General features: G+C 41.6%; 1 protein-coding gene across 6 annotated transcripts; it reads right to left on the bottom strand.

Annotated features, from left to right (window-relative positions):
- Positions 1-1,074: 1,074 nt before the first annotated feature.
- Positions 1,075-19,804, bottom strand: LOC148426851 (uncharacterized). Of its 6 annotated transcripts, none has more exons than XM_088403988.1 (11): positions 19,614-19,804; positions 16,248-16,408; positions 11,775-11,880; positions 7,915-8,046; positions 7,795-7,841; positions 7,560-7,622; positions 4,577-4,723; positions 3,128-3,190; positions 2,961-3,038; positions 2,767-2,894; positions 1,075-1,496 (listed from the first exon to the last, which is right to left on the bottom strand). In XM_088403988.1, the coding sequence occupies exons 2-11, from the start codon at positions 16,308-16,310 to the stop codon at positions 1,223-1,225; spliced, it is 1,101 nt and encodes a 366-aa protein (XP_088260114.1). In that variant the 5' UTR covers positions 16,311-16,408; positions 19,614-19,804; the 3' UTR covers positions 1,075-1,222. The 6 variants fall into 6 exon arrangements, with proteins under 6 accessions (XP_088260114.1, XP_088260121.1, XP_088260107.1 ...); XM_088403995.1 differs by lacking the exon at positions 19,614-19,804 and adding an exon at positions 17,693-19,387; XM_088403981.1 differs by lacking the exons at positions 16,248-16,408; positions 19,614-19,804 and adding an exon at positions 12,161-12,394.
- Positions 19,805-21,176: the final 1,372 nt, after the last annotated feature.

Below are 21,176 nucleotides of genomic sequence, written 5' to 3'. Positions count from 1 at the left end.
TGTGTGTGTGTTTGTTTGGGGGGGGGGGGGGGGGGGATAATTTCTATACCACACAGTGGTTTAAGTTTATAAACCAGTGGCGGTCAGTGACTTTCACACGTACGCTTTCTGAGACGTCAGACGCTCGAATAAATAGCCCTCAGGCGCGCACACTTACGCATTACTGGGCTACACAGGGTATTTTCCGAAGTGCGGCCCTGGGGGCTGTCTCTCTCGCTCTGCCGAGGACTCTCCGAACACGAGAGATATACCGTACAGTATTGTACATCTCAGTTCAAAGACAAAGGGAGCTCCTCAATTTGCTACGGTGCTTTTAAAAAACTTTTGGGAACACCCAAGTGGATACACTACATCTCAGGGCAAAAAGAAAGGAGAGAGGGCCTTGCTGGCACCGAGGGCCCACCAATGATATTAACTGGTATCTTAAAAACTTTTCTTTTACCACAATTTTTATGGCAGCTCAGAAGAAGACCATGAAAAACTCGACAGGAAAAGTTGGACTGCACTTGTAAAAAATAATGTTGTGACCAATGTAATAAATACAAAACGAGACATCGTCATTTGGTGATCCTTCTTTTGGCGAAGTGTCTGCGCACCTCTCCCGAGATGGATATTGAAGTTGCAAATGCAACAGTATGCTTAAAAAAATTGCTAGCCTCGTTTATCACGGGGTTTCGATTCCACAAGTGGCCACAGTAAGTGAAATCAGCAAAGTAGAGATTGACATCTTTGTTTAAAGTTTAAAAAAGTAAAAAAAAAAAGCAGTTTCTCTGCAGTTACGCATAGGATGCATGTACAGTAACTTAATTTTAATGCACGTTGGATTTAGGAAGGATAATTGAGTTTATTTTATTTGAGTCCTTATTGATGGCACTTGGTTCAAAAGCAAGGGGAATTTTCATACACGTCCACTGCCTTAGAGATTTTTAAGCGCACAATCTAAAAGTTAAAAAAAAAAAAAAAAAAAAGTCTGGCGACGCTTTCTTTTCCCATTACTAACTAATAGGTTGTCCTGCACTGATCTATAACCGATAGTTTCTAAAATGCACTTGCTGAAATGTAACAGGACTAGTATGGAGCAAAATAGCCCTTTATTGCAAAATACCACAAACACACAAACTTGTCATCATACTAGACTTTCACAGTGTTTCCCCCAACTATTTGAAGTTGTACAATTCATGAGCGTATTTTCCCCTGAGCAATCCCGTTAATCGTAAAACAATTACTGGTGTCTTATGACTGTTTGTGCGCTCTGCAAGACTGGAGCATCATTGATGAAACCATGCAAGAAGTTATAAAGTGGACTCAGCGACTCGCTGTCAACAATAACAAAGAGCAAGAGCGCAATTACCAGAAACACTACAAATTGGATCTGGACTGGGACCATTCGGATCTCCGGTAATCTTTCCAGAGCGGTGGGGCCCAGCGTGGCTTCGGACGTCTTCGACCAGATGCCTTTGTGGGTGCCGCCCTTGGCAGGCCTCCGATAGGTGGTGCTAAAACAGCAAACAAATAAAAACCACTGATGAGTAGGGAGAATGAAGCCTCTGGAAGCAATTGGAATATATATTTTCTCCTCCAGATGGTGCTCTTGGGTTTAAAGCTAAAAGCTATGCATTCATCCATATAATGCCGCTGTGTTCCGGGGTCGGCGGGGGCAGCAGCTTGAGCAAGGAAGCCCAGACTTCCCTCTACCCGGCCACTTCGTCCAGCTCCTCCGGAAGGATCCCCAGGTGCTCCCTGGCCAGCCAAGAGACATAGTCCCTCCAGCATGTCCTGGGTTGTCCCCGGGGCCTTCTTCCTGCGGGACATGCCCGAAACACCTCACCGGGAAGGCATCCTAACCAGATGCCCGAACCACCTCAACTGGCTCCTCTCAACGCAGAGGAGCAGCAGCTCGACGCTGAGCCCCTCCCGGATGACCGGGTTTCTCACCCTATCTCTAAGGGAGAGTCCTGACACCCTGCGGAGGAAACTCATCTTGGCCGCTTGTATCCGGGATCTTATTCTTTTGGTCAAGACCCACAACTGGCAGGTGAGGGCAGGAACGTAGATGGACTGGTAAAAAGAGCGTTTCGCCATTCACCACAACAGACCGGTGCAGAGTCCGCATTACAACAGACGCTGCACTGATCCGCCTGTCGATCTCACGTTCCATCCTACACTCACTTGTGAACAAGACCCCAAGATACTTGAACTCCTCCACTTGGGGCAGGACCTCATCTCCGACCCGAAGAGGGCATTCCACCCTTTTCTGACTGAGGACCATGGTCTCAGATTTGGAGGTACTGAATATTTTGGACCAAAAGTGCCTACTCAAGGATGCACCTTTTTGGGATGCACAGAGAAAGACTGCGTAGGCTTGCGCTGGAGCACCTCATCCACAAAGCCGCTCAGATCAGAGAGTGGTTGGACTCATAAGCCTCAACAACATGGCTTTCATTTGCTTACAACTTCACAACTGAACGTGGCAACTCCAAAACAATAAACTGAACCGTATTCCTAATAATGCCCACTTTTTCTTTTAACGGTGAACACTTCGAGAACTCGCGTCGTCATCTCCCACCAATACAATGTAAAAAAGACCCCCGCTCAATGTCCAAAGACCCCGCTTAGCTGTCCCATAACATGCCTGCTCCAAACAGAGGACACAAAGGACCCCCCCCAGCTTACACAACCACGGATCCAATCCAACCTCATGCACATCGGCAGCAACGAGGAATTTACAATAATCCTAATGTTTCATCACGTTTCTTGCCGAGTTACCTAATGATGGGGCCGCTAGACTGAACAGTAGGAAGCGGGGGCTCCTCTTCCTTGATTTCAGATTTGGAAAGGGACTCTTCGCTGGTGAAGTACTGAGACCAAGTCATTTGCATTGCTTCCAAGTCCATCTGTGAAACAAAAAGGTATGAGGGAGCACCTTCAGCATCCGCAGTATAAGGGGCAGCCCTCCTCACCCTTGAGGACTGAGTCCAAGGCTGCGCAGCGCACTCATTCAAATCGTCGTCTGCGACGGGAGACAGACGTTTCTCCATCTGGTTGATTACAGTGGAAAGCGTTGCATGAGCAATCCTGGCAAGAAGAGTGCCCCCTCCCCCGAAAGGCTCAAACTTGTCTTTTCAACCATTTCGGTGATGCTGAAGTCCTCTGTGGAACATTTGCAATCTTGAATTGATGAGGAGGAGGCCTGCGGGATTAAACGCCATTAGCACATTTCATGTGGACGCCGGATGTGAGTAACCTCCAACTAGTCACAGAGAGTGTCGCGCTGTGGCATGGTGTCTGAAGGTTTCGACCCAAATTCAGGAAGGCCAACTAGCAAGGTGTACTCCAAAAATAGCATATTTAATATGAAAGAAAAAAAAAAAAGACCAAAAAAAAAAAAGGTGAAGAGCAGACAAGGAACTGGCAGAACTACAGCAAAACTACAGCAAAACTTGGGACAGCAACAGTTAAGACAAGCAATTAAAGCAAAATGGGAACTAAATACACTAACAAGTCAACGCGAAACAGCTGGACAGGAACAATTGGCTGGGGAAGCTGGGGGTTGTAAATCGCACAAACGAGGACAGACGCGAGGGAAACAAAACAGGAACGTCACACATAGGCCAAAAACACAGAGATGAGAGAAGCACATTGCATGGGGACGGGTCGCTGAAGCACAGTGACACCTCCTTGCCTTTAAGTACCAAACATTTCATCACAAAAATGGCATTAACAGCATACTTTCAAGTTCTGCACCCCAAAGCTTGTACGATTAGAGCTGGACAATACATCTGATTCATTGTATTAATTCGGCATTTTGAAAATGGTCACGTCGGTTTTGCTTAAGTGGCAGAAGACTTCACAAGACATGCTTTCAATAGCTACAATTTACTGGGAGCCATGTTCGGATCCTCCTTGACCCCTGGAACCAAATCTATAAAAAGAAAGGTTTGAATGCCTAGACTCATGAGAGATACATACAAAGATGTCTTTGCGATTGAATATGTTCAGTTGGGAAATCTGAGCAAAGTATGCACACGCTATGAATGATGGAGATGTTAACTGATTTAAAAATCAAGAAACATTATTGTTGTCTGAATATTTTCCTCGGATTTATTTTTTTATTTTAATGACTGAATAAAATTTCATATATATACACATTTAATATATTGTCAAGATATTAAAACTTTAAACGTATTTGGTTTATTACTTACATTAAAATTCTAATCGTCCAGAACAATGGGTGAAATTTCCAATTTTTCTATTGCTCAGCTCTATGTACAATTAATAAAAGCAAAAAAAAAAGTCGGGAAAAGAAAATAGCACTTCTTTTTATGATGCACTACTGTAAATCCAACAGCCTAAACATGTCCAATGAGACATGAACAATGAATTGTCACATGACCAAAGTGAGAAAATAGGCGAGTCATGATTAGGTGAGCCTTGAGCAACCGTGATGACAACCGTGAAGCGCCCTTCCGGCTCGATAAGAACAGGTCCAAAAACATGAAAAGTCCAACGTACGTATATGGTTGGCACTCTCGTGCATCATCACAAGAAGCAAAAAGGAGCAAAATAGAATGCATACCTTACATCCTAATCCCGACGAATGATCTAACGCTCCACTCGTCTCTTGGGGATTGGCAAGAGTGGCAGCGCACTGCGTCGATCTGGAAACTTTGTCCAAAGCGACTGTGTGGCAAACATCCGCATTTGTGGCACAATCTATGAAGCGCTACAAGACAAACAAGCGTCAATCCCCCCCCCCCCCATAAATAACACTTATGGCAGACATTACTTGTTAATAAAGACTAGGATACTTTAAAAATAAGTACAAAAATAGATTAATAAGTACAAAAATATTTTAGGAATCCCATAAAATTTTATATTTTTACAAATTAAGGTACAAAAGAAAATGCAAATGACTGTGACCAAACACGAACAATCACATGTATATATATGTATCTATATCTACCACTGGAATACCACTGGGACCGTATATACCAGTGGTCCCCTTTTTATCACCACGGACCGGTCAACGCTTTAGATTTATATTGCGGACCGGGGGGGGGGGGGGGGGGGGCTGCACTAAACCACATCATCCTTCTCACTATGTATGTAATATCAACAGTAGCCAGAAGCGGCGCCAAAAAAACAAAGATCAAGCACAAATGTATCAACTGTTAAACTAAATGATTTCCAAAACATTATTGTGGGTGCAGCCCACGCGGCCCGGTACCAGTTGATCCATGGACCGGTATCGGTCGTCAGACCGGTGGTTTGGGGCTGCTGGTATATACCATAGACCAGACATGTCTAAAGTCCGGCCCGGGGGCCAAATGCGGCCCGTGGTCAATTTCCATTCGGCCCGCAGCCTCCGTCATAAAATCAATAACGTCTGGCCCGCATGGAGAATTAATACATGGGGCAGCAGCGCTGTTACCTGCGTGTGCTAAATGCTGCTATCTATAGGGTCAATTAGGAACAGCAAATTAGTGTATGAGTAATTGACTGTATGACCCCCTAATTTTCTAAAATGGCGAAGATCAACAAAAGGAGGAAAGTTGAGCTGCAGCGTGACGCAGTGAGCTGCGGTCAGTACCAGCAGACTCTCACTTACACAACATCTTGTTCATCCATACTACTGCCATAGAGCCACACCTGGCCTTTGTCCTGCACTCCAGATCTCAAGTCATTTTTCATTTCCGTAAAGTCTGAAAACTTTTTTTTTTTTAAGTTTTTACTCCAGAGTAACCATTTAAAAATCCAATCAACATTTATAGTTACTAATGTCATATTTTAAATGAGCTCTGCACTTGTTGATATGACTTTTACTTGTTCATTTCTCTGTTAGTGTGTTTAAAAATTCTATAAATAGTAAACTGCCATGGTGAGATATGTTTTTGTTTCAAATGTAATTTGCACCCAAGAGTACAATTACTTCTGTTCTACTGTAAAAAAAAAAAGGAAATTAATGTGTTAAAAAAGTGAAGTTAAGTGAATATTCAATTTCAATATTTAATGTCAATATAATTTTGATATGCATGTTTCAGATTAACCAAAACACATGCTTAAGATAGCAGAAATGAAAATAAAAAAGCGAATCGCTCGCTGAAACGTATTTAAATTAATTGCTGTTATATGTAAAGAACGCCTGCCAATGTTGGCCCCCCGAAATTTTTAACACACCAAATCTGGCCCACTTTGCAAAAAGTTTGGACACCCCTGCCATAGACCAAAGTGCGGGGGACCGTGGCCTGACTACAGGGGGTCCGTGAAATCATTTAGGTTATTAAAAATAAAATATATAAATTTCATTTTATATTACACTGTGAAAGTATTCATGACTATGATAAAGCAATCAATTCAACCATATATGGTTTGATATCCATACATACTTGAATAAATCATTTAAATATAAAATAAATCTAGTAAAAAATATTTCAATGAATGCCTTTGTAAGACATTGCTTCCATTTTATGAACACCGTGCACTAGTGATGGGAAAATGAAGTACTTGAGATATTTTTCACTCTTGATGGCGCTTTTGTATTTAAAGAATAATGCGGGGCAATGGAAGTTGATGTCATTTCTTCCCATTTTTTTTTTTTTTTTAAATCCAAGAGTGTATTCCAGCTGAGCTAAAAAGTAGCACACGTACGCATTACTGGGATTCACAGTCTATTTTCCGGAGCATTCAAACATCAATAAACCCGCATCAGCGATTAAAATTTATCATTGTACGCGATACTGACAAAACTTAAAATAATAATATAAAATTATTTGCCCATGACATTTTTTCAAGTCCACTAAGAGTAGGCAAGCTTTAACAAGATTGTATGCAAAATTACAAATCGCAGTTTTGCATATGAACGTCATTTTATTTATTTATTTTTTTTACCACTCATTGAATATGAATTAAATAAAATTCCAAAAACATATTAAAAATGAAAAAATAATTAAATAAAATGCTCCACTCACTACAACGGCTGTCTTCCACTTACTTCAATACAAAATCCATTCTTCTTTCTTTTCTCAGAAAGACTTTAATGACTTGCTTGGGGATGCCCAAGTCCGGTCCTAGAGAGCCACTAACCAGATTCAAATAGCAACTTCAATTTTTCAACGTTAAAACACGGTTGATCAACATAGCACCTTCTCCCTGCAGTGAGCATCCAATCACGTCCCGTTCAACTGAACTGTTAAACTAAATAACATTATTTCGGGTGCAGCCCATGCGGCCCGGTACCTGTTGATCCACAGACCGGTAGTTGGGGACCGCTGCTCTAACCTACAGGTACAACACTGGAAGGAGCGTAACAAAATGGATATGACACAAAAAGACTATAATTTAGTAAAAATACATTTAAAATTAAATTGATTTTTATTATAATTATTCATTTATTATGATAATGATGATATGATGACGTCAGGTTATCTTAGGTCAGCAGAGAAGGCCTTACTAGCCCTGACGCCCACCAGTGCGAGAACTCCATGAGACTTCATTTTCTCATCACTAGCTGTCCTTAAAAAAATATTAAAAAATTCAAGGGTATTAAGAGGTTTTATTACCAGTCTGGATGAAGATAAAAAGCACTGCTGGTAAACATGTCCATTTTCAGGGAAAACATCCACCTGTGGGTAAAGCAAGTTCTGGGCAACTTGAAACTCAGTTATTCACGCTCATGAACACAGCTGGGATTGAAAAATAAATAAAAATATATCCATACGATTCCTGCAAGACTAAAAGGGAGGGAGTATGTTGTATTACAGCTGCGTCCGTCACCAACGTGAAACGTTCTCTCACCTGACAGCACTCCTTCTCTTCCACCTCTTGGTCTTCTTCCTTCGCTTCTTCGGAACATACAACAAACATCATGAATAACGCTCTTCAAGTAAGCAATCGGACACAGTACAAAAGTCTTACCCGCGTGGTTGTCCACGTCGCTACGTTCGTCCCGCCCCGCGGGAGAAAAGGACGCGTTGTCCGCTACCTTGGATGCGTCCTGCTCGGCCTGGAGTTTCTTCAGACGTCTCTCGTACACGGCCCTGGTGGAGCCTCGCGTGCGCAACGCATATTCTTACTAGTTAGCAGAGGTGGCCACCTGCTCAGCACTGACATACTGTCCGTCGATTTGTCGCCGAAGGTTATTTTGGAATGCTCCAAAAAACGTAGAATTAAAAATGTCGGAATTGCAATTTTTGTCTGTCCGTGTAATCGTCGAGATAGACATTCTGTCAGACGTCTGTCAGGCACACCCATTTTTGCTTATTGAACTCTAATTCAACTGACTTGCATGATTCTACTATTTTGCTGCATCATTATACAGTGATACAAACTGCAGTAGTCCTGCAGTCAATGTGACAATAGTCACTTTTACTGCACCGCCAAGCATTGGACAAACATGTTCAGTTAAGTGGATTGATTGAGTTGGTTAAATTCAATGCTTGTCATTCACAGCTATATCACAGCTGACTGGAGATGTATTTGTAGTTGCTCCATTTTTTTTCAGTCCTGGTAAGCAAAAAAGACTGTACACAATCTTGACAACCATAAGTTAAAAGTATTGTTTAGAATTAAGTGTAGTTTTGCGTTTTTAATGTTTTACATCAAGAGCATTCTGGGATGTGTTTCCACTGCAAGGCTCTTTCAAGTAACTAATGGGTGCAGAACAAATTTGCAGTATTTCTCTGATTATGGCTCTTGGCCAAAAATTGCATGATAGAAGATTTCCATGATTACAGACTTTTTTTTTGTAAATTCAACCCCTGCAATATTATGCTTTACTTGTAGCGTATGCGACAGATGGAAGTTTAGACAAATGTTAATGAAGCTGTCTTCTATAGGTGGAGGGCAGTTACAAATGAGAACTAATATTCATCATTTTAGTGTCACGTAAAGTCATGAATGATTTTTGCATTCTTGTCTCATCTGCATTCTCTGTAATATGAGATGTGGGTTGATAAATCCATCCGTTTTCTAGTTCCGCTTAGCCTCACAAGGGTTACACGCTTGCTGGTGCCTATCCCAGCTGGGTTCGGGCAGTAGGGGGACACCCTGAAATGGTTGCGAGCCAATTGCAGGGCACACGGAGATGAACAACCATTCACGGACCCAATCAAACCTAAGGACAATTTAGTATGTCCAACCCCACACCCCACACACATGCATAGCAGGTGACTGCTAGGCATGTGTGTGGGGTGTGGGAGGAAGCCCAAGTGTCTGGAGAGAACCAATGTGGGCTTGGGGAAAACATGCAAACTCCACACAGAAAGGCAGGAGCCAGGTGGATTTGCACTCGGGTCCCTTTAACGGTGAGGCGGACGAGCTATTCATTGCGCCACCCAAGTTAACATATATGATGGTTTATTTTCGCCTTGGGTTAAACCCCTTAGCTTGGTTGTTTTTGTGTTACACTTAACTGTATTGTGTTTCAAATGCAGTGTAACTGTAGAACCACAGACATAGGGTTAACTGTAAGTGCAAGGACCTAAACAGAAAATAATTAGTCCCAATGCAGACAGAAGTAGGCCAGAACCAGACGAATGACAAACCAGAAAAAGTAAATTGTCAAGTTTTGTCCTTTAGTGGTGGCGGAAGATTGGGCAAAAATACACAGACAGACTAACGGACGGAATTTTGTCCGGCTTGGAAAGATGATGACCAACGATGACGGAAAGGAGGCGGGGCTTTGATGAATGTCCCAACAGCAAAAAAAAAAAAAAAAAAATGTACGTTTCCCTCCTCGCTGTGCAGTGAAAAGTTATCCGTGATTTGCATATTTACTACACATAAAGGTTTCATTTCATCAATGTCACACTGAGACAACCCAAGCATATGTGAAATACATTTTATTTACCGAGAGGGGAAAAAAAAAAAGACAAACCTATTTGACCCTGTGTGAAAAAAAAACTGAACTGCCTCAGTTAAGGTGACCTTAAGCGACCTTAAGCGAGAAAGACAGCAGGCCTCCCTGCTGTCCAAAACAACCACAAAGGCTTGATGTTACATTTGCCAAAAGGCAGCTGGATAATCCCCATGTCTGAGAAAAATTCTGTGGACCACTGAACCAAAAATGGAACATTGCGTGTGGCCCGTTAAAAGCGGCCAACCGTAAAAGTGCAGGGGTGGCTCATGATGGTTTAGGGCCTGCTTTGCCTCCTCAGAACCAGGACAAGTTGCAAATGAATTCTGCCGTTTATCAGACGATCAAGAAGGACAACGTTCGGTTGTCGACTAAGCTGCCTCAAACTTGAGCGCTCTTGGATTGCGCCGCAGGACAACTGCCCGAAACCGCTTAGGAATGGCTCAGACAGAACAAAACAAAGGTTTTGAGTGGCCGAGTCGAAGTGCCTTGGCAAACTGCATTTTATACATCCTTGGGTTGCCTCATTAGCCCATTTCACACTGCAGGAACTCTTCCGTCGTATCCTGGTAGCTTGAATTCACCTTTCTGATCACACCAAAAACCTTCCTTGTCTGGAGGGTTCCCTTAAGTGTCTACCAGGAACCTTCTAAACGCCTAGTTGCAACTTGAGTCTTTAATGACGTACCCGTGTAGTTCGAGGGGGGCGTGTTGCGCTAACTAGCGCTGATTGGTTGGTTGAACTTGGGGGTGCTTTGTTTCGGTATCAGCAGCCGCCATTACACTTCATTTTCACTGTGGCCAATTGAATTTTTTTAAATAAGGGAAGGAGAGAAAATTGATAGGTGGATGGGTTCTCTGGAACAGACAACTGGGAAGAGGAAACCCAACGCCAATTTGCCTCAACTGTGCGAAAAGGTGAGTCGCTGACGGAACGCCCACCATGAGGCAGCGTGACAAAATACATCAAAATACATTTAAAAACTACACCTAGAAAAACAAATAGCAATCGGTAATCAGTCCATGTAGTTTTTAGCATCTTTTCCCTGTCTACTTCTGGTTGTTGAAGCAAACTGCCGATAGATGTCCTAGTCCCTCCTAAGCCGAGTCGCAGATGGAAGTGCTCACTGGCGCCCGCCTTGAGCGAGCCCTTGGGTGCAGCTTCCTGACATGCTCTCCTTCTTGGAGGGTTAGCCCCAAAAAGAACACAGGGATCACACAGCAAGTGCAGCTGGCCTTTTTTGACGTTTTTATAAAAAACATTAAAAAAAAAGCACCATTTTAAATATATTTGAAGGTTTTTGCTTGCAATTTGATTACAAAACATATTTAGTTGAATCACAATGATCTTCTTTTAAACACAATTCTTCTTGGCATTGATCTACAAAGTCTTTGTCATTCAGAACCATTCCCCCCCCCAATTCTTCAGATAGTACTTTCCACAAATTTTTAGTCTTAATTAGACTGATTTAATCTGATTGTTTTGTTGACATTCCCTTTAGCGCAGCGCCATCTAATAATGCCTAACACAACCCCAGCCACTACTGTAGCTTCTATTCTATGCACCTTATAATGCCTTATACAGAATTTTTTTTAAATTAGGCCACTCATTGAAGGTGCCCCTTATAATCTCGTGCACCTTCAATGAACAATGCGGAAAATACAGGATATCAACTGATTCGTATCAAGCTATCAAGCTATTCGTATCAAAGAAAGAGCTCGTAGGGATCCATTCTCGTGCAGTGTGTGACAGCTGCTTTGGTTCATCATCCTGCTTGTTTGTCATTCACCTTTTTTGTCAGCCTAACCCTAACTCTAACTCAGGAGTTGCTGGACTATTTGGTGTGAAAGGGGCTCATGCGATCTTAATACTGGTTTGATTAAATGAAAACAGGTTTGGCAAAAAAAAGGACAACCTTACCCACAATGGGTCCAGCTTTGATTCCATACACAAGTAAAGCGGCCTTCAAGTCATCATTAGTCAGCGTATCAAAGTTGAATTTGTGTCCATCTTTTGGCTTCTTTTCCTGCAAAGCAGTAATGCAGTGGACACTTTTAGAAACAGGGCAACATTCACAGGAACAATGCATGAACGCGCTCATCCGGGTGCTCGGAAATTGCCTTTTTAAAACCCTCCAACATTCAAACGTCTTTGTGCAGGACGCCGTTTGACAACAGGACCACATGATTATTTGGGGGGAATAACTGAGCATGCTTGCCAGGCACAAACATTTCTATTGTATCACGACAGCAACGTACTTTTCTGACTTCTCCTACTAGTTTATGAAACAGAGGAATGAGGCTCACCATGGTGGGATGACCACCAAGATGGACTTTCGGATTTGAGCCAGCTTGCGCTAAACCAGGCCACTCCCGTCGGTCGTGACAGCTTGAAGCCATTGGATGACATCGCTGCCAAAGAGGCCCGCTCAAAGCTTTGCGACACGGGAATGATGACATGTAATTTGCGATGAGCACCATGGAAAGCGTGGGCCTTGTCTAAATTCTGTTCCCAACTGTGGGAACCCTTCAAAACTGAACCACTGCTTGCCAGTTTGCGCCTCATTGCAGCTCCCCAAAGTGCCTGCTTTGAAGCGATGACTTGCTCAGCTCAGACGAACGCCTGCTTTGCCAACGGATCGACCGATGACCAGAATGCTTAAAAAAAATAAAAAAAAAGCCAATTAAAAATATCGGAAGTGCAATTTTAATCCGTCATTATAACTGTTGGTCGTTGTATGTCTGTCAGTCCACCATGCCTCTTTTAGCTTACCGAAATATAATTCAACTAGCATGCATAGTTATCTGTTATATTGTTGCATCTTTATAATAAAAACTGCATTCAATGTGACAATACTAAATTTTACAGCACTGCCAAGCAGTGGGTAAAAATGTTCAGCAGAGTTTATACTACTTGTCATTCACAGCTATAACACAGCTGACTTTACTGGAGATTTATTTGTAGTTGCTCCCTTTTTCAGTCATGGTTTCAGTTTGCTGGTAAGAGCATTCTAGGAATTGAAGGAATCTAAATTAGCTTCTTGCCTTAAACTAGTTCCTGGCGTGTTCGTTTTTGTTGAAAGATCGCCCATTCCACAACATAATGAAACAATATGTTTAATCCAGAGTGGGAAAGTACACGAGGCCTCGCGCCAGTCCTGACACGGGTCGGAGTAGAAAATGGCAACATTTCACCTTCCACATTCAGTTCTTATACCCTTTTGGGGCATGTAGTCCCACTGTGGAATGCAGGTGTGTGTGTGTGTGTGTGTGTGTGTGTGTGTGCGCGCGTGCGTGTGTGTGTGTGTGTGTGTACGTGGGTGTGTGCGTGCGTGGGGGTCTGTTTGCGTGGGGAAGGTGTCTTCAAAAGTCTTTGTTCTGCCGGCCATTCTTTGAAGCGGGAGGAAGTCTGAGCACCATAAACCCTGACTGATACCTTCTCTTGAAGGCCACACCTAGCCTTTTGCTCCTGGTGGAATGTTGTGTCGGGGGATGCCATCTGTTCCTTTTGGAGGTTTCGACTTGTCTTTATTTCTCCTGGGCCAAGACTTTATCTGCTTTATTCCGACATTACGTCGTCTCAATCTTTATTAGAATAATATAGTTCCATGTACACACTATTTTAATGATACATTGAATTTGAAAAATATGTATTTCCTTCAGAATGCAGTACAAATTTGCATTCTTTTGCTGAAGGAAATGCAAGATAGAAGTTTTTTAAGATTGCAGTTTTATAATTCCCTAATTATTTTTGTTGTTGTAAATTCAGCCTCAGCAACTCTTTGTTTTACTTGTCGTGTATGTGACATGAAATTTCGACAAATGTTAATGAAACCGTCTTCTATAGTTGCCGGGAAGGCAGTTAGAAATGTCATTTAAAGCAGTGGTCCCCAACAGTGTTCCCTCTAAGCTGCGCGCGTGCGCAATTGCGCACTGCTCGCATGTTCTCAGCTCACAAGTAAAGTTATGCTGTGCATAAAACAAAATGCAACATATTAAGTGATATCTAATATTAGACCTCATCTTATCTGATTAATTAGACCAATAATATTGTGAGTGACAAGTGTCCAGCCAATGATACGATCAATTTCACTTACACTATTCCTCCAATCAAACGCATGGACAGAAACGTTCCCTGCATTTACACCCAGTGCAAGTTAGCTAGCAAACAGTGCGGAATTAAGAGATGCACATGCTAACCTCTTTTCTTTGCGAAACGAACGAGCAGCGACACATCCACTCATCCAGCGAAAGTAAAAAAAGAAGTGCGCTTCTTTTAAGACGGGATGACTGTTGGAGTACAGTATATGCAAGTAGAAGAACAAGCGGTGAAAGTGAGTGAGATTTTTTTTTTTCTTTTTCACAATGTTTATTGTCATGGGGACAAGTGATGTATACATCACACTGTCTAAAACACTTATTGCTCAAGATAAAAATAATATTAATGACAAACGTGTTGAAAACAAACAAAAATAGTTGTGATTTGTTAATCAACGTTGTGCGGGTTTAGACTTCTGGCTGCCTTGTTTACTTGTATGCTTGCCCATGGTTCAAATACAATAAATGACATTTAAAAAAAGAATCCACAGGTCTATCTTTGATTCAATAAAATAATAAATGTAATTCCATAGTAGTTCCAAAGCTCTTCAAACAAAAATACTTTACAGGAATGAATAATGGCGGCCGCTTTGCGTTCACCGGGAGTGATCCAACACAGCCAACTGAGCTTTCAATACAAAACAGAGCCAAGCAAGAGCACTCACCTGGCTTGTAGAAAGGCGGAAGCGAGAACTTGGGACAACTGGTATGTGCAGAGTTTGCTTCACTTAACAGCTGTTGAACTGCAGTTACTGTGCTAAGCTAACGATAGCGCAGCATTGTCAGCACAATATTTAGCACCCTCCCGTACACAATACTACCGTTGGCCTCTGGCCACTGTTGATATTACATACACAGTGAGATAATGAGAAGCATGATGTTGGCTTTTAGAGCAGCCAGCCCCCCCCGGGCCGCAGTATAGATGTAAGGCGTTGACCGGTCCGTGGTGATCAAAAGGTTGGGGACCACCGATTTAAAGCATGATAATTTAATCAAGTTTACAGGATTGTTAATTGCACTCCTGTCCCCTGCATGTATCAAACGTGCAATATTAAACAAGATGGTATTTCTAGCCTTGAGTTAATGCTTATTTGAGTTTATTTTTGTGTTAAATTTATGTGGTTACTGTGGTATGTTTCAATTGCAGTGTAACTCTAGGACCGCAGATAAGATGTTAAGTTTTAAGTGTAAGTACTAAAACAGAAAGAAGAATTAGTATGAGTGCATACAGGAGTAGTCCATCGCCTGACAAATGACAGACCAGAAAAAAAAAGGTCATCTACTGACATTTAGTAGTGGCAAAACTTTGGGCAAAAATACACCGACGGACTGACATTTAGAATTTCGTCTGACTTGATAAAATGACAGACCGACGATGGCGGAAGGTTGGGCAAAAATACACAGACGGACTGACAATTACAATTTCTTCTGGCTTGAAAAAATGACAGACCGACGACAATGGAAAGGGGGTAGGGCTCTGACAAATGTCAGACAAGCAAAAAAAAATGTAAGTTGCCCACCTCTGCCACTTTATATTCTTTGGACAATTTATAATTCAAAAGAAACTATTTAGAATTTGAGCCCCTCGTCAAAACGCTTTTCGAGGTGCCGCCCTTCAAAGTTTGGCTGCCTCGCCAAGCTTGGTATTCCGCACTATACTTTGATGCCTTCGACTTTTGTTTTACGATAGATGCGGACCTGTGACTTGCTATATCTAGTTATTCTAACTTGACTGGGAAAACAAGCCGACCGTAAATCAACTCAAAATATTCGCCTGGCTATAATATCTGTTTATGATATCGTAAACACAAAAAAAGCCTGCCATCCACATCATCTGCAGCGCTTTTCCACAGAAGGTTCAGGGGCTTGCCTGTCCCAGCTGTCTTTGAGCAGCAGGTGGGGTACACCCTCACCTTGCTCTTAGAACCCCCGATAGATTATTATCTATCTAAAAAAATATTCTGAACATTTATTTTAACTTCTATAAGTAAAATCTGCCATTTGTATTCATATTCATTGTATGGATCTTATAATTATCTGGATTGTCTGATTGTCAATATTTGAGTTATTGTTCTTTATCAACAAAGAAAAGTAAAAACGTCAAGAGTGAAGAGACCGTGTGTCAATGAAAACAAAAGAAAAAAAAAGAGACAGGTTCTTGGAAGAAGCTTATTGCGGTGGTTGACTTTCGACGAAACGGGTGCCAACGTGTCTCGCTAGTTCTCATCATGTTTTGAGGACTATGCATTCGATTTTGAATGAAGCATGTAGCAAGACAGTGAAAGCAAACACTCACGGTCACTTGGTGCCCATCTAGACCGTCCTCGCATCCTTTCAACGCAGATTTGGACTTGGACATGTCAAAATCAAATGGCTTAGCCCGGTGTCGGTCCAAAAGTCAGCAGTTCTCCTGCTGGCCAGCAGCTGCGAGGAATCACTTGATTGATGGTCGTCATCCTTAAAAGAAGACAACAGCCATGAATTAATTTAATTAAAAACAAAATGTTTTATTAAGGTGATCATATTCTCGACGCGAATAAAAGTACAAGTTGGCTGAAAATAAAAAGAACTATTCATTCTCATCAAGAATTGGAACAATTCAAAGTCGCTAGTAAATTTATGAACCGGTAGTTGTGTTAATACTTTAGCTAATGCTAATTTGGGTGACGGTTAAACGGCGTTAAATTTGCCATAATACATCCAAATGTTTTGCCAGTATAAATAAGTCATTTCTAATTGATCATGAACGCTCTCCAGGCAATGCGTAAGGCATTCGTCTGCTGGATTTCTTTTTGCTTCTCCGCGAAGCACAACACACACACACACACACACACACACACACACACACACACACACACACACACACGCACGCCGCAGTGAGAAGAAGGTGGAGGGGTACCCTCTCAAAGGCACTCGGTTTTTCTTTATGGCAATCTTCGCTAAAGACTTGCTAAAACTTTTACCTGGATGCTGCTGTTTTCTTTTTACAAATTGTAATTTATAATTTGTTGTGTGGTAATCAAAGCTTACTTATGTTGTTTTACTGTATATAGTTAAAAGCTTATAAATATACACAATCAGAGATTTGAACTTTTTGTTGACCTTGTTTTGGGATGGGTCTTTGTTTTTGTACTTATTAATTTATTTTATGTAGCACCCTATGTTGTATCCATGTTGGGTATGTTCAGAATATAAACAAAGCCATATAAATCATATATATTTGATATATTGTATTTTTTTACATTAGTAATTCGTTTTACACATAATTTTACATTATTTTGGGGAGTAAATGAATTTAAGCACCAAAAAAACTGAGGAACTATTTGGCAGCTGAAAGAGCTGTTTTTCGTGAGCTGAGCCAAGAAAATGACTCTCTAAAAAGAGCCGGAATTCCCATCACTATTGACTACGCCCATTTTAACTGGCTCCGGGGAAGCAGCTTGAAAGGATTGGGATCTTCTTGCATTCACATCTATTTAAACTCATACCTTAAACCACCCCAGGCTCTTACATGCAGAATTCAACAATGACAACTGCAAGTGTGCATACATACAAAAAAAATGTCAATAATCGAGCCACATCTAGAATTGGGAGCCAGTTAATCTGGGAGCCATTTGAACTGTAACACCGGGTTGATTTTAGTACCAGGCAGTTTATTTAATCTTATTTAATGGTTTGTTTGTTTTTCTTTTATAGGACTGGAGCCTATAAATAATGTTGAATAACAAAACTGCAACTTACCGAAGCATTAACTCTGTCCCTCGACAATGTTGTTGGCGTGTGTGTGTGTATGTGGATGCTGCTATGGACGTAGCAGCATTTTGAGCAGCTGGACGTTGAATAGCTACTGGTACTGCCAACAGTAAACCGTATTTATTTTTGTTGTTTATATTTGCTCTATGTTTTTCATTTCTAACATTTACAAAAAAGACATGTAGAGGAAAAAACACCCACATTGCATCAATGAAAAGCATTAGAGTATATAAATAAAAGCACAATGCATATTTTTGCAATAAGCGTTTGATTATTCAACATGATCAAGTGCAGGTTGAAAATGCACCGCTTTAGAACCACGTAAAAAGTGCACAAAAAATATTTGAGGCCGGGGCCAGATCACGCACCACGGCTAATGATTCCATTCTCACGTTTCTCTGGCTGACACAAATGTTTTTCAAATGAAAGCCTTTTGACAAAATGTTAAATGAGGTTGGCTTGCAACAAACTCGGTACCATATTTTTTGCACTATAAAGCGCACCACATAGCCTTCAATTATCCCAAAAGCTCTGTTGTAATCTGATGCGCCTTATAAACCGCCAGTTTTCATTTTGGGGGGACGAAAACCTAAAATAACTTAATTGCCATGTAAAATCTTCAATTTGTACATATGCATTTCTGTTATAAATGTATTTTTTACAATTAAGAATTTCACAACACCCTGTTTGAAATTTTGCTATGCTTCATATACATTTTGGAAGCAATTTATATAGGGAGATGGTGCAAAACGTGCAAAAGTAAGTGTGATTATATGAAATAAATCCATAAACTGTATTTAAATCAACGAAACAATCAATTTTAAGGTGTTTGGTTGTAAATTGGTTAAAAAAAAAGATTAATTTTAATATTGAATCATAATTCAATTGCTGTACAATGGGTAAACATTGATCAAAACAGTTTTGTATGTAATCAAGAGAATTTTTTCCCCATTTTTCAGAGAGTACTTTCCATAAATTGTCTTTATTCTTCTTTTCTGATTGAGAGGTTAGACTGACTTATGTGTTTGTTTGGATTCCCTTTAGTGCAGATCCATCAAGTGGACACATAACCCTTCTCCAGCCACTACTGTATCTTCTATTCTATGCGCCTTAATAATGGTGTGCCTGAAACTTGAAAACACTTTAAAAACAAGCACTTGATTGGAGGGGCGCCCGAAGAGTGTAAATATGGTAATAAAGTTTGACTGAGTTATCTGATTGTTTTGATTCTCTTTAGCGCAGCTCCATCTAGTGGACCCATAACGCAAGCCCAGCCACAACTGTAGCTTCTGTTCTATGCGCCCTACAATGCGGTGCGACCTATATATGAAAACAGGCCATTTGTTGAAGGTTCGCCTTGTAATCAGGTGCGCCTTATAGTGCAATGGGGAAATAATGTCAATATATTTGCACATATGTGGAGTTCTCATTTTTGTTACAAAACACATGGTTGACTTTTTTCCAAAAGTGGCAAGCGGTGCCCACTTGCTGTTATCAGCAGCAAACACGCGTTGTGCCCAACAAAGAAAAAAAAAAAAAACACCTCTGAATACACTGTCACAGTAACAACTGGCAGACAAGAATGATACAATATATACGTATGAAAAAAGAAAAAAGGAAAACAAAAAGCCTCATATACTACGGCAGTTGTAGGAGGAAGCGGACTAAGGCAGCAGTGTCACTCCTTTTGCGGGCGGGCGCGTGACCGACCCACTTCCTGGCCATCAGTGTCAGGCAGCGAATCTCCCGCGGTGCCCTTGCGAGCTTTCTCTGCTGCGCTCTTCCCAACGCGGTTTTTCACTTTGGGGTTCTTGCGCAGCAGCGGGGCGTGCCCGTAATTGTTGTACACGCTCATGACTTTGATGACGGTTCGACCAGACACGTCGCACAGCTTGGCCGTGTCACGCACCGACATGCCTCCTAGTTGAGCGCCGACTATTTGGCCTCGTTGAAAGTCCGTCAGCTCGCTCATGTCTGGATCCGGAGGTGAGCCGGGCAGACCTTTCCTCTCCGCCGAGCCCTCCGTGTTTGGACCGTATCCGCCGGGTCAGGCCGGACCGCCCGCGTCCGGGTGGAAGGCGCGCAAACGTTTACGCGTACCTACAACAAAGAAAACAACTCAAGACAGGGCGCTCAGAGAGCCAGAGCAACATCATAATGATGTTAACCCTGTTGTCCCACATATGAGCTAATTAGCATAGGTTTGGATTGTTCGCGTTTCATTCCCAACCTGTATTCTATTTACCATCTTGTAAACCGGGGGCTCACTGTACATAAATTAGCACTTGGGATTAAATAGCTACAGTTTTTAAAACGTAAAATGACACGTTTGTGATCGGATGAGTGAATTAATGACTAAATTATTTTTCACATAATATAAATTACTTTTAAAAACACAGGTGTTGACTTGCTGTTGATTGAAAATGGCAGCATGCGCCCAAGGCTCAGGTAGCCCCCAATCCAAAGTGATCGTCACATGACAAACGGATGAGCCGCTTTTGGCCGTGAGCGAAGGTGATGTTATTTTCTGTCGAGCAAGTAGAAAAGTATGTTTTTAAAGGTCTTATACACGATAAGTAATTTTGCAAGGTAATAATTGAGTTATCTAATTAATTTCAGACCAATTAAATGTTTGTTAGCATGTTCAGGGGTCCCACACTTCACGGCCTGTGCTGTTTTGCAGATTATTTATTTATTTTAAACAGTGTATGTTTAGTACATTGCAAAAGTTTTGGACTCAATTTTAATTATGGTCAAAATTGCTGTTATTTGATTAAAGTTAGCATTCTGTGAAAGCCACGAGTTACTATTATTAGCTATTACTATTATTAATTTCTTATGTGTTACGAAGGTTTTTACTTTGGGAGCATTTAAATGTGAGAAAAGGTTCATTTCCCGAATGAAAAAAGTGGACAGAGTGCATTGTGAGGGTTTTATAGCCTCAAAACATGTATAACCAGTGAGGGGAAAATAAAGATAGCTACTTCGCGGATTTCGCCTATCGCGGGTTATTTGGAGAATGTAGAAAACAATTTGCAGATGAAAGGGACCCCTTTAGATCTTATTTCCCTCATTAAATTCATTAATTAATCGAGGCCAATTACACGCTACGTAACAAGATCTACGTTATTGTCATTTGGACGGCTTCGCGTGCAGCTTGAACGATTGCGGTCATTACAAAGAGAAATACGCAACAGTTGAATTGAAATCAATTCCAGTTGAATCGGGATTGGAGATTCACCGCGAAGGCCAAATCCAGTTTTCGATTCCGCTTTCAATTCTTACGACAATTTTCTATCTGTGGCGAGACACAACTCGTACGACCGCAAACCGAAGTCCGAAGCGATGCCTGGCCTGCCGTCAAACAAAGGCGCCGACAACGGTTCCGATCCACCCGGACCGGACCGCTCGCGACTCAACGGAGACGGAGACAAACGGACGAATCGCAACATCCCAAAGGTTTGCGGCGTTT

This window comes from Hippichthys cyanospilos, chromosome 2, assembly GCF_059441005.1.
Source record: "Hippichthys cyanospilos isolate Australia breed blue-spotted pipefish chromosome 2, RoL_Hcya_1.0, whole genome shotgun sequence".
Lineage (NCBI taxonomy): Eukaryota > Metazoa > Chordata > Actinopteri > Syngnathiformes > Syngnathidae > Hippichthys > Hippichthys cyanospilos.
This window is presented reverse-complemented; position numbering and strand designations above follow the sequence as displayed.